This window comes from Chenopodium album, chromosome 24 (genome assembly GCF_948465745.1).
Source record: "Chenopodium album chromosome 24, dcCheAlbu1.1, whole genome shotgun sequence".
Lineage (NCBI taxonomy): Eukaryota > Viridiplantae > Streptophyta > Magnoliopsida > Caryophyllales > Amaranthaceae > Chenopodium > Chenopodium album.
Window position 1 is genome coordinate 38,141,912 of NC_137857.1, and position 12,088 is coordinate 38,153,999.

The window sequence follows — 12,088 nt, forward strand, 5'->3', positions numbered from 1 at the left end:
GATGGGGGGATTCTTCTTCAAGACTGCATGCACAAGGAAGTTTAGCCATACTTATTACTCTGATCTCTTAATTTTGGTGCATGTTTCTCTTCAAAAGTTGAGGTTTTATCAGTTCGGTATGGTCTTAAGCTAGCAAAACGAATAGGCATATAAAAGCTGTAGGTGCAAATCGATAACTAGGCAATGGTCTAAGCTTTATTAAGTTTAAATTCTTATGGAAGGGAAATATGTACATGATACTCATTGTAGGGAATTGATCGCAAATCAGAGTTGACAAATAGAAGCTATACATATTTATCGAGAAGATAATTAAACCGCTGATTAGTTGGTCAATTAGGGAGTAATTCAGAAACAACAAAACCGAGTTGATTCAAGTCCCTCCTCTAACTTCAAGTCTTATTTAAAGTAACGTTGTTGTAGGTGTGACTATACCGCATTTTATACCTCTATACGAAAAGCCCAATATCTTCCAAAGTCTTTCTCAGCCCCCCAAAAAAGCAGAAAATAAACAGAGTTCCCACAAACTACTCTATACGAAGTACCTGGTATATTGATGGAAGAGTAGGAAGACTGAACTTTGAGCTCATCTTGCTTTGACTAAGATCAATCAATGGCGATGAACTCATGGAAGCAGAAAGAATTTGGATTCATCATAATTTATGCAATTTGTTTCTACATCTTCATCATCAATCGCTCTCTCAAAATTTCCCACGGTTCTCTCTCTTTCACATTTCAAAATTCACTTTAATTTCTGTATTACCCTGATTTTTAGGCGCTAAATTCACTATTTTTTTTTGTGGGTTTTGTATTGCAGATCACTATCAACAGCTTTGGGGTCTTAGACCTGGATGGCTTGCGAATCGACTCAATGTAAGTAATTTAAGAATTTCCCTTAAATTTATTATTCCAATTTTGAATTAGGTTATTTGTGTAATGTGATTGGCAAAGATTTGAACTTATGAGTGATCGATCAAGAAAAATTAGGTTAGAAATGAACTTTTGTGGTCTTATTTTGAGCACATTAATTCGCTTTTGAACTGTTTATGTAGTCACTGATTGTGGTTTTAGAAGGGTGGTATGTTATAATGTTGATTAAGTATCATTTTCATTGCTTCATCGACAAAAGGGGTTATCTAAATTTTTGAATTTGAAGCTTGCGAAATCGAGTTCCCAAGTGTAAATACCTATGCATTTTGCTGAAATGAAATGTAATGTAATAATCATTGACTCATAAGCTATATTGTTATGAAAGAGCTAGGGTTTAGAGATAAGGAATTGAAACTATTTGGTACACTGTTGTGAAATGCATATTTGATATTATATGTTTCCATTAGCAGTTGCTGTTTGTGGTGTGAAGCTATTGAATTAAGTAAATTTGTTTGCGGTCATTCTAATATATTAATGTATCTTTCATTTTCATATTGCTAGGATGTTTCGGATGGCCAATGGAGAAACTTCCGTGGAAACATTCCAATTCTCTCGGCAGTTTTTGGAGCATTCACCGTTTTAGCCACAAGTTTACGGAAAACTTGTCAGCTAAGAGCTAATGGGATGTCTATAGTCTGGCTTATGATATCTTTGATTTACTTAATTTATCTACATGGAGCTTGGTATGCCCCTTAGCCTCTGCATCCAAAAGTTCCAATCTGTGATGATGTTGTAATTGTCTCTTTTCATCTGTCTTGCAGTGTCCTTTTCATCCTGTCAATCGCTTCGCTCAATTTTCTTCTTGTCAAGGTATGCTTCTAAGCTTATCCAATTCACTTTGCAAAGTGGACATTTTTGGGAGGGAACCTTTTAAATTTTGAGTGTCAGAAGGATACTATTCTTTTGGACTTGAAATTCTTCTACATATTGGTTGAAATGGTTGGATCACGAATTAGATGATATTTTGGTTGTGATATTGCTCTGTATTCTTATGGTATATTGCGGGACTATGGAATCTTGTTCCCTTGAGCATTCCTCAAGTAGTTCAGTAGTTTTTGCTGGAGAACATGAATCATATGAACAATTTCGTAGATTGTTATACAATCGTAGTGCATCTTGTAGCTGATCACACAGCACCTTAGGTTTTGTTTTTTTTTTTTTAAATTTTTTTTTTTTTTACAAAGGATCTATGTAGGTGTCTCGACCAAGGTAATGGTCTGGTTACTAGGGTTTATTCTCTATGCTGTAAACACTTATCAGTATAGGATGTTAAATACCGATAGTATCAGATTGCATTCTTGTCCTTATATTTTTGTTATTTTTCAAAATATCTTTCAATCTTTAATGATTCATTTGAAAACTATCATGCTCTTAGTTCTGTCTCTTTATTTCCTTTTGCTGTGTGAAAATTCTTACATGCACGGATGCACCCTGATACACCTATTATTTACTCATTTGAAATTCTCAATTGGCAAATGAGCCAAAAATTCCCTTGATTGCACCTAGCTCTAGTCATAATAAATGCTCTTATTTCTGTATTAGAAACTATATTATTTGTCACTTATTGATTATTAAAGATAGATGTTATGCATTAGCAAGTGTGCAAATGGAAATGTGGCCAAAAAAAAAAAAGCAGAGGAAAAATATATTTACTGCAGGTTTTAGTGTAAAATCCCATCTTCCTTTTCTTTTGTCTGTTGCAGATTTTTGCAAGGACAAAGTACTTCCCATATGTGTTGTGGACCTTCAATGTGTTTTTCCTAATTTGTAATCGAGTTTATGAAGGATATTCTTTCTCCATCTTGGGGTGAGTTTATTATACAGGCTTCCTTTTTCATGTTCCTTGCTCAGGATCATCATGCTGTTATTTGGTTAATCAGCTATGTTTTCTCTCTTTCTGTGTAGGCATCAGTGGGCATATTTGGACAATATCCGGGGTACATTCAGGTGGCACATTTGCTTTAACTTTGGTATCGTCACTGCCCTGTCTTTTTCATGGTATTGAATACTTTTTTTCTCTGCCTGGTTTATGTTTAAGATTCTATTTGTGTATGCTCTATCCGTTATACTCTTAGAGCTCGACAGCTTGTGCGATAGATGTGTTGTTTAATCTGGAATGTAGGTAAAGCTGGCAAAAGTTGACACTCCAAAACTCCACTACTATCTGACCAGATCATGGTTTGTAGGTTTAGGATGGTAATTTGAACATATTTTATACAAAGTAAATGGGTAGACATAATGACTAGCAGCACAGGAGATGGCAACGGATCTGGATCTTGTAGGATCCGTTTTCAGTACATGTATCCAGATCCAACGGATCCATAAAATCCGATCCAGATCCAGATCCATCGGGTCCTACGGATCCGCAGGTCCGGATCCGGATCTATAAGTAACTTTAATCTCTTTAAAAATTTCATGGCATTAATTAAATTGTTTGGACATAACAATAATATAAACTGATTGACAATACATTTTGGATCATAAAATCAACCTACATCATAGTTTCCATCACTCATAAAGTCTAAAATTACATAGGTCTTGAAATCAAATATTAATAAGACACTTGTTACATTGACAAACAAGCATTATGCGCCAGCACTCATTTAAACAAAAGGGCTAGGTTGAGGATGGATGACTATACGGAATAATCACTTTTTGTTAAACTTACTTATGGGATTAAGGCTTTGTTTGATTGATTGGTTAGGCTGAGGATGGCATTTCCTACCCAAGATAATCTAATTACCCAATTTAGTGATATATATATAATACAAGTATATATAAACATCCAAGAAATATTTTGGTGAATGTTTTAATTGTAAAAGAAAACACTTCTAATTTTCAAAGATTGACAGACTATGAATCTTTCTATAAAAATCTAAAATTTTGATCAACTTGTTTATTTAAAGTTTTCCAAATAATTTTTGAATATATATTTGACAGCCACTATACTCACCAATCAGAATTTTAACTAATGATCTCCTGTGGCCTGTGCTGCTTATACTTTCAAAGGGACACTTGTAGCATCATTTACGAAAATTTTAATTACAGAGGCACTAATAATAGTAGTCCCTTTCATCTTCATGACCAATTGCCTTCAGAACCACCTTTATATCCGTTTTCTAAGCTGACACAGAGGGTCAGAGACCACTGTATAGACAGCACTGCTTGGATTATGCAATTTCCTTGGAAATATTCTGGTCCAGGACACCTCTTTTTCTGGTGTTCCTTTCCACATTCATGCTCTGTATATGCTCTTGGCTTCATATTGCTCTGGCCAAGGTTCTCCTATGTTGGCCTCTTCTTACTTTTACTGTCAAAAATTACCCATCCTTTGTGCTAAGCCTTTCCATATGTCCGCAGCTGAAATACATCTTGTTTGAGCTGTTCCTAATTTTCTTCTAGTAGCATTAGCCTTCTACAATCTGCTTCAGCTCCTCTGCGCAGAACATCTCATTCATGTGGTTTAATGTTGCTTATTCTCTCCCACAAATAAACACCTTCCATTTGGGATGTCCCTTGACTAAGTTAATGTCTTTTTAGTTAATTTTTTCTCTACTTTATTATTTTAATTTCTAAACCTAGGTCTCACTCCCGCTATATTCTCTACACTTTTCACCCTCTTTGATTTCTGTGCTAAAATAGACGTTAGCTTATTTGTGGGATGGAGTTAGTAGGCTAGAAGTAACTCAGTGATATGACCAAACAGTGTTAGACTTAATTAAAAAGCTAGCATGTCAAGCTAGATGCCTTTATAGAGGCATCAAAATTTGCACATTCCACCATAGTATCTATCATTTGTATCTCCATAATTATTATCACTCAAGTGGGTAGGGTGTAGTAATACCTAGACCTAGACCCTAGCCTTTGATCTCTACCCAATCCGCACCTGGACCTTAAAGTCAAATTTTAAGACCCTTACCGGGGTGGAAGGGTATGTGTAGGGTCTAGGGTCCAATAATTATATGGATCCTTTACTTACATTTCCTTTCAACATGTATGAACTTCTATTTTTGTATGTATGTAATGTGCAAAAAACACTATTACATATTTACATGACCAATGTCCAATTTGACATTTTTACAGAACTAAAAGGAGGGGTAGTAGAGTAGTCAGACGGCTCAGACCGCCTAAACAAAACATCCTTGTCCATAGTCATATTACAATTCAAAGTCTCGCATGGATACATCGCTTTCATCATCAAGATCCAATCAAACTTTGGCAATGTCTGGGTCTGAACTCTGAAGTGTTTGGGTCCATTACAGTGTATATTTTATGAAAGATGTCTTATATTATTGCAAACAGTAAAAGTTAAGGTTGGAATTAATTTGATACTATTGAGATTTGAAGCAATATGCTATATTAAAATGATGTTGTGGATTGTTCTTGCTTAATGTTGTTAGGCCTTCGTTGGCGATGAAATTTAGTTGGGTTTTATGAAAATGGATTGCTTCCAGAGACATTTGAGTACAATAAGACTATTTGGACCAATGTTCGTTACTCTACTTTGTCTTTTAGACCATTTATGCTGGGGTCACACAGATGAAATTTGACCGATGATTTGCTAATGGTGTTGCATGATTGTATTGTTTTCGTTGAGCTGATTGTGGTGCTAAAAGGTATCTGAAGATTGTGACAGGCTCTTAGCTCTTCGGTGCTTAATTTGCCTGTGTGACTGATATTGTGTTATTATGGCACTGCACTAATTATATATTTACATATTACTATCTTTCTTGATCCACCCTTTCATTGTGAATTCGTTTATTTGCAGTTGCCCTGCGCATGATAAGCTTTGGATGTGATTATCACTGGGCACAAAAAGATTCTCGCTTTGATCAAGAGGTAGTGGTATATTTTGTACTCTAATTAAATGGTGGCCTTGATCTCTCTCTGCACTTTGTGTTTGCGGTCTTGTGGTTGTCTTCCTACAGTCTTATCCAAGATACATAGTTTTTCTTTGCTAAAGTTAGCCGATTAAGTCATTTTTAATACCACTTATCAGTTTAATCGAATACCAGTTAGTTGAAGATCTATACGCAATATCAAGGATTTGAACTGGAAAGTGGATTTTGTTAGGTACAACTACACAACATAGAAGCTAGCTTATAGGGATTTTAAAATTTTTTTAAAAAAAAATCCGCCGAGAAAGATAATCTAACTTTTCTTTGTTGGTTTCTGTGTATGTCTGTTCTCCAAAGTGCTTTCCCCTTATTATCATCCCATTATTCTGTTTAGTGGTTGCAGTTTACTCCTGAAATTGTAGATAGTTTATATCTCCCCAATAATTCCCGTGCTGCAAAGTTGAATTTTTTTGACCACTTTATATAATAGAGGATATATAACCAGGAAGCTGCAAATCTCCAAGCGATTAAATCAAGTGACCGTGCTTAATAATTATCTGCCATTATGCTGACTGTATGCTAAGTCAAAGCCGGAGGTAGAATGATTAAATTATGGCCTTTATTACATGTGATGATGCTTAACATGCATCTAGATGCAGGGAATTATAGGAATTTGTCTTTGAAGACTTCATGGGCATGTTATTCGTGCTGTCAGAATATCTCTTATCGATATTACTTTTGTTTTTTGTAAAGTAATTGATGAATTTCTCCTTTCTCCTTGTGGATTCTTATTTGTGCGACTTAATATTGGCATAAATGCATAATTCCTAAAGACAAGAAAGGGTTGGAAATTTTCTGTGGACGATAAGAGGGTGTGTCATCCATTTATAAGGTAGAAGAGAATGCCTTTCCAGGAGGCCACAATATGCATTCATGGTGTCTATGTCTTTTTTGTCTTCTTTCATGTCTGTTGCTTTTGTTAAAATTTTATTCGCATGACCAATTATTTACATTTTTTGCGTATGTAGAAGCATATTCAGCGTTGCTCAATTTGTAAATCAGGAAGAACATGCTACTTATCCTTACAGGTAACTGAATTTCCCTTAGATATGCATTCCCTTCTCCAAACTTCGGAAAAAGTACAAGAAAATACATATTGACATACTTGCCTGGCCTACTTGTTACGATTAATAAAGATGACGTTTTGCTTAATTTGTTGTAGGAGAGGAGCTTAGAGGAGGACAAATACTCATACAGCATATACTTGTGTTACCTGTTATATGCTCCACTTTATATTGCTGGACCTATTATTAGTTTCAATGCATTTGCGTCACAGGTATATCATTTTTGCATTCTTCGAACTTCTGTTCTTTGCAACTTTCATCTTTCCATCATCGCCTTTTCTATCAGGATATTTGACTGTAAAGAACTACTTAATAACTCCTAGTGCTTGTTTGGTTGAAATGGGAATTTCATGGTAAATTATTTTCCCTGTATAATTTGTAGGAAATTGGTTAAATTTGTTTGGTTGTCATATGGGACTTTACATTTCATGGATATTGTGAATGACCAAGTGGAAGTAGGTAAATAACTTCCCGTACTATGTGGAAATTCCAAATCCCAAATTCCAAGGAAGTTCAAGTTTTTCCATTATTGTAATTATATGCCAACCTAACAAGAAGGGACTCAAGCACTCTCTATAAATTTTCATTGCCCATGTCAATTGAGTGCAACCAAACAAGCATTTAGTGTATGCAACATCCTTGATTTTTGCGTTGCAACTTAGTAAATCGGTCACAACTGGTTTGGGTTGGGCTGGTAGATGACTAGATAATTCATCCGGTTCATTCATTTTCCTAAATTTATGATTTATTACGAAGAATAAGTGACAACAGGCTTACTCTTTATGAAACCTTTATATAATTCTAGCATAGATATTATCCATACTTTAGATACATCTTCTGGTACATTCAAAATCTAAAATATAGCCCTTCACCCGCTTTTAGATGAATTAGAAATTATTATGAGTGGCTCCTGTGATAAGATGTGACTGGCAAGTTGGCTGATTCAAGTATTGATAGCTATGAATGGGCTAAATCTTGTTATACGCATTCCTACTGAATTTGGTGGCTATATAGAAACGATAATCACACACTTGTGAGTGTTGTGACAGTCTATGTTTTGATTTGGTTGTCAATATGACTAGTTGTGTACAACTTAGCTAAGTAAAGTCTATTATGGTAATTTATTAGATTGCTTTGGTAGCCCATCATCCAAAGGAAGAATTCATTCGTGTCCCTCATGACTGCCTCTGCTTTCTCAGTTCTAAATCTAATAGCCAACTTTAACTATTTTAACTGTTTAGCAGCCTAATCTCTGTAAAAAACTCACGTTAAAATAAAGAAACATGCTAAAATTCACTTGTCTTTTGCAGATAGATCAGCCGCAGAATACATATTTGCCCAAAGATGTGGCTCTTTATGGCTTAAGATGGGCCTTTTCTCTTTGCCTTGTTGAGCTAATAACCCATTTCTTTTATTACAACGCCTTTGCAATAAGGTGAGATATGCTTATATATTAAACAATGATTGTATCCCCCAACATTATCTAATTTCAAATGTTGTTTCATTCATCAGTGGCTTGTGGAAACAGCTATCGGCTTTGGATGTCTTTATCATCGGGTATGGGGTAAGAGCGGCATTCATTTCTGAATTGAGCTAGTTGGTTTTCAATATGGACTTATCATATTGGGCCAGTGGCAGGGTTACCTCTATGGCTGACATTTGTTTCTGATAGGACCGGATTTGTCAAATTATCTGATTTGAATTATGATATATGCACTCAAGTAGCAGAAAAGGCCATCTTAATATCCTACTGTAGCATGTTTGATATTATATTCTATAATCTGTCTCTATGAGTTTGCAACTGTCATAAAGTTCATAATCCCGTCTTTTCTTTGTAGAATTTGTTCATTTATGTACTGTTCAGGATCTATTATTAATAGGTAGCTTAGGGCCTGATTGTTTGTTTGACCCCATCACCCCCTCTTGAAACTACATTTACAAAGATCTGAAATTTTTTATAGTTGAGAGTTGATATGCGAGATTGCTGTTTTCCCAAGATTCTTTCTTGATTTGTGGCCTTAAGAAGAATGTACGTTGCATGTGTCATTCTAGGATTCGGGTGGCGGGGGGTAGGAGGAGAGAGAAAGAGAATCTGATGATGCTTCTATCATTATTAATTTTGTGGTTTACTACTGCATATTTTTGGCCTTTTCTATTACTCTGTGCTCCTGTAGACTGCTTAAAAATTTATAATGACTTAGCTCAAAAGTTTGTTCTCAATTCTTTATGTTATGTTTTTCCTTAATGACAGGTTCTAAATTTCATGTGGTTGAAGTTTCTTCTCATTTGGCGGTTCTTCCGGTTCTGGTCATTGGTACGCAAAATTACTATATTGTTTTATTTGGTTTTTAGGTGCTGTATCAGTTTTTATGTCTTATTCACTCGCATATAAAACAACAACAGTTTCTTCTGTTGTTTTTTTGACGGCATTTTTTCTGAGTTGAAGTCCTTGAAATTGGTCTTACAGCTTAATGGCATTGAAGCTCCTGAAAATATGCCTAAATGCATCAACAATTGCCACAATTTGGAGAGCTTTTGGAAAAGTTGGCATGCGTCCTTCAATAAGTGGCTTGTGAGGTGTGGTTTCTATAGATTTGGTTTGATGTTTATCTCTATACTGATATGTAATGACAATAGTTATTTGATGATTGGTGTGGGAGCTAGGTACCTTTACATCCCTCTGGGTGGTGCACAGACAAAGTTGCTAAATGTGTGGGTTATATTCACCTTTGTTGCTATCTGGCATGATTTGGAATGGTAATTGCTTTGTTCAGTTTGCCTGCTTATGTCGTTCTATTTTATTAGTACAGTAACTCATTTACTGCAACTTTGATTTATCATTCCTGAACTTTTGACTTGACTGCAGGAAACTTCTATCTTGGGCATGGCTGACATGTATCTTCTTTATTCCAGAAATATTATTGAAATCAGCAGCTAAGGCTTTTAAGGTTTTATTCTTTTGTCAAGTATATGTTTCTTCACTGTCTTATCCTGGTGCTAAATTAATTTATTAAAATCAGTTATTTTGCAACCTTATGTCCCTTTTTCTATATCAGACGGTTCCATATGACGATTCATGTTAGCTGATCCCAAGCCATTTTGGGACTAAGACTTTGCTGCTGTTGTAGTTATTTGCAACAGATATGGAGGTTTCTTTATCATGCTAGGTATTGGGATTGGTATAAATCAAGAATCGTTACTAGGATTATCCTTAAATATTAAAGTGCCATAACAAAAATTTATTTCTGAACTATACCTTTTGGGAGATTGTGGTGTAGACTGGAACCTAACTCCAGTTTTTCTTAAACATCACTGCTCCAAAAAGGAGAGGAGTCATAGTACCTCCCAAGGTCTTGATAATGGGATGCGTAATTAAAAGGCATGCTGTGGGAATATAATGACATGTTATTTGCTTAGTTTGTTATCAGTATCTTTCATCTTATTTGTTATTATGTTTATTTACTTGTAAGTGGTACGAGTTTCATCTGGTCATATTTTCAGGTGGAGAGTACTTTCTGGAAGTTTTTCTTTGAGGAACTGAGTGCAATTTCTGGGGCCGTAACAATTACTTGTCTCATGGTATATCTCTTGTTACTTATGCGATTGAAACATCAAGGCCTTGCTATCCTGCTGATAACTTTTGAATTTCTTTTAACTTTTGTTTCGTCCATTGTAAATTTGTAACGTTTAGTGTATTTGATGGTTTTTTTTTTTTTTTTTTGGTAAGATTTATTTGCTGCCTGACCTTTCTAATTTAAATTACTAATAAAATTTCTCTAGCAACTTTCTGATGGTGGAAGTTTGAAAATGGATCTCTATAATCTTTCTAAGTAACATTTACTTGCTTTATTGCTTGCAACTTTAGAGAAATATTATTCAACTATAGCCTGGACGATCCTACTGGTGGAGCAACACTTTTGGCTAATAAAGTGAAATCATATATGTGGAAAATGAATTTACAATTTATGTTTATGTAAAATTTTCTTGCTCTCTATTTCATATTTTCATTAAATACCTTTTAGCTAGATGAACATGGTGCGGCAAAATTTTGGGTGTTGCTGAGTGAAAATTATGTATATAAATTCATTTCTGGTGAAGAGTTTCTTCAAGGAGGTTTATTGTAAAGAACTCATGGTTGTGCTTGATTCCTCGTGCAGATTGCTAATCTTGTCGGCTTTGTTGTTGGACCGTCAGGAATCAATTTCTTGATTTCTGGTTTCCTTCATAAAGAAGGTACTAAATTTGATTATTCTTGTTATGTTTATTGTCACTCTCAGCCTAAGGAATGTTATGTTTATGCGAGTTCTTTTTTTTTTACTTTCCACAGGGCTTCCTGTACTCGCTGGCATATTTTTCACCTTCTATCTAGGAACAAAAGTATGTTGAGTAAATGAGTTGAGTAAATCTTTGGTAAGAGATTCAGCAATTTTTGACTAACTGTACCCCTATTTTTGTACAGCTTATGTTTCATATTCGTGATGCCAGACAAAAATTATCTTGAGATGACGCTGGAAATCACATTAATATTTTGGCTGTAAATGATTCCATGGGGACTTCTGACATGAATACATTCACTTGAGCGATCATATCAGTTGAGCTTCTGATATTATATCTTATTCTCGAGGCTTGAAAGCTGTGACATTACGATCTTGAACCTCAAGAAATTAAGAAGAAAGAATATTGCAGCATTGCAAATTTGCAAGTCAAGAATCATGTGTTGGCGACTTATGGTGAGAAGACATTCTTCCTAAAGATTTTAGCTAGCAAATTTTGTGTTCAATACATCTGGTAGAGCTGACACCATGTTTCATGTCAGCCTGATTGATCCAAAATATTGAATCCCTGTAATATTTGGCGGTTTGTATAGTAAATATGCAAATTAAAACCCCTCTAAGATTATCTGTATCAAATGAAGTAAACTACACAAGCAATTAAGAGTCATTATTTAATTGATGCTTTTTAATGTCAGTTTTATTGTTTGCGCAGAAATTTGATATTCTCTCATCCATACTTTTCTTTGACATTCTTCAACCATCTAGCCATTCAATATCACAATCATCTTAGGTCACTATCATACAGTTCATTCCTCACAAGTGCATGGTTACCTGATTAATATTGTTTCCTTATAACACTATCTCTAATTCTCTATACTATCTCCGTTTCATATTTACAGCGATTAGACACTTTTTATTTACCGAT

The 12,088-nt window shown here is 34.9% G+C and overlaps 1 protein-coding gene across 1 annotated transcript; it reads left to right on the forward strand.

The window, feature by feature from the left end:
• The first annotated feature begins 455 nt into the window (after positions 1-455).
• Positions 456-11,846, forward strand: LOC145610319 (membrane-bound O-acyltransferase gup1-like). Its single transcript, XM_081665646.1, has 19 exons — positions 456-713; positions 815-870; positions 1,429-1,610; positions 1,689-1,737; positions 2,631-2,734; positions 2,833-2,897; positions 5,696-5,766; positions 6,794-6,853; positions 6,988-7,101; positions 8,200-8,324; positions 8,402-8,453; positions 9,141-9,203; positions 9,357-9,466; positions 9,554-9,646; positions 9,756-9,837; positions 10,391-10,468; positions 11,047-11,122; positions 11,217-11,266; positions 11,349-11,846. The coding sequence occupies exons 1-19, from the start codon at positions 611-613 to the stop codon at positions 11,388-11,390; spliced, it is 1,575 nt and encodes a 524-aa protein (XP_081521772.1). The 5' UTR covers positions 456-610; the 3' UTR covers positions 11,391-11,846.
• The last annotated feature ends 242 nt before the right edge of the window (positions 11,847-12,088 follow it).

Bases quoted from the DNA above. Each gene is read 5' to 3' on its own strand.
- LOC145610319 (XM_081665646.1), top strand. From the start codon at position 611: ATGGCGATGAACTCATGGAAGCAGAAAGAATTTGGATTCATCATAATT. The intron at 7,102-8,199 runs GTATATCATTTT...TGTCTTTTGCAG, and splicing joins TCAATGCATTTGCGTCACAG to ATAGATCAGCCGCAGAATAC. The intron at 11,267-11,348 runs GTATGTTGAGTA...ATTTTTGTACAG, and splicing joins CCTTCTATCTAGGAACAAAA to CTTATGTTTCATATTCGTGA.